At 44.1% G+C, this 892-nt stretch overlaps 1 protein-coding gene across 1 annotated transcript in view; it reads left to right on the top strand.

The window, feature by feature from the left end:
• Positions 1–361: 361 nt before the first annotated feature.
• Positions 362–892, top strand: part of LOC119484428 (receptor-type tyrosine-protein phosphatase mu) — a gene marked incomplete at both ends in the record, with an annotated part of 27,826 nt that continues 27,295 nt past the window's right edge. Inside the window, one exon of the mRNA XM_037763231.1 lies at positions 362–543. Within this exon, the coding sequence (XP_037619159.1) occupies positions 362–543 (182 nt within the window). The remainder of the gene's footprint in view (positions 544–892) is intronic.

Raw genomic sequence — 892 nt, 5'->3', positions numbered from 1 at the left:
TAATTAGTGAACATTATTAATCATATATCAGGAACACAGACAGTTAGAAAACTAAGTGATGGATTCAACCTGTCTCTCTCTCTGTCCGTCTGTCTGTCTCTCTCTCTGTCCGTCTGTCTGTCTCTCTGTCTATCCGTTTGTCTCTCTATCTGTCTGTCTGTCTCTCTGTCTGTCTCTCTGTCTCTGTCTGTCTCTCTATCTGTCTGTCTGTCTCTCTGTCTGTCTCTCTGTCTGTCTCTCTGTCTCTCCGTCTGTCTCTCTATCTGTCTGTCTGTCTCTCTGTCTGTCTCTCTGTCTCTCCGTCTGTCTCTCTATCTGTCTGTCTGTCCATCTGTCTGTCTCTCTCTCTGTCTGTCTGTAGTAAGTACCAGGTGGTGGTGGAGGAGGAGCGTCCCCGTCGGCAGCGTAGAGGAACAGCAGAGATCCTTCGCTGTTATCCGGTTCCGATCCACTTCCAGAACGCCACGCTGCTCAACTCTCAGTATTACTTCAGCGCCGAGCTGCCGATGAGCGAGCTGAGAACGCCGATGCCTTTCTGTGTCGGTCAGTCACCCCCACACACAGTTAGCTAGTTAGTTAAATGCTATGTAGCTAAGTACAGTAATGTGTTAGTGTCAGTTTATCATTGACTTAGTTAGTTAACTAGAATGTTAGTCAGCCAACTACTGTGATGGTCCGTCTTAGTTTAAAAAAGTGCGTCCTGTGAGGTCACACAGTTTACCGTTGTTAACAGTTTACAGTTGTTAACAGTTTACCGTTGTTAACAATTTACAGTTGTTAACAGTTTACCGTTGTTAACAATTTACAGTTGTTAACAGTTTACCGTTGTTAACAATTTACCGTTGTTAACAATTTACAGTTGTTAACAGTTTACAGTTGTTCACAATTTACC

Source organism: Sebastes umbrosus, unplaced genomic scaffold, assembly GCF_015220745.1.
Source record: "Sebastes umbrosus isolate fSebUmb1 unplaced genomic scaffold, fSebUmb1.pri scaffold_212_arrow_ctg1, whole genome shotgun sequence".
In the NCBI taxonomy this organism is placed as follows: domain Eukaryota; kingdom Metazoa; phylum Chordata; class Actinopteri; order Perciformes; family Sebastidae; genus Sebastes; species Sebastes umbrosus.
This window is presented reverse-complemented; position numbering and strand designations above follow the sequence as displayed.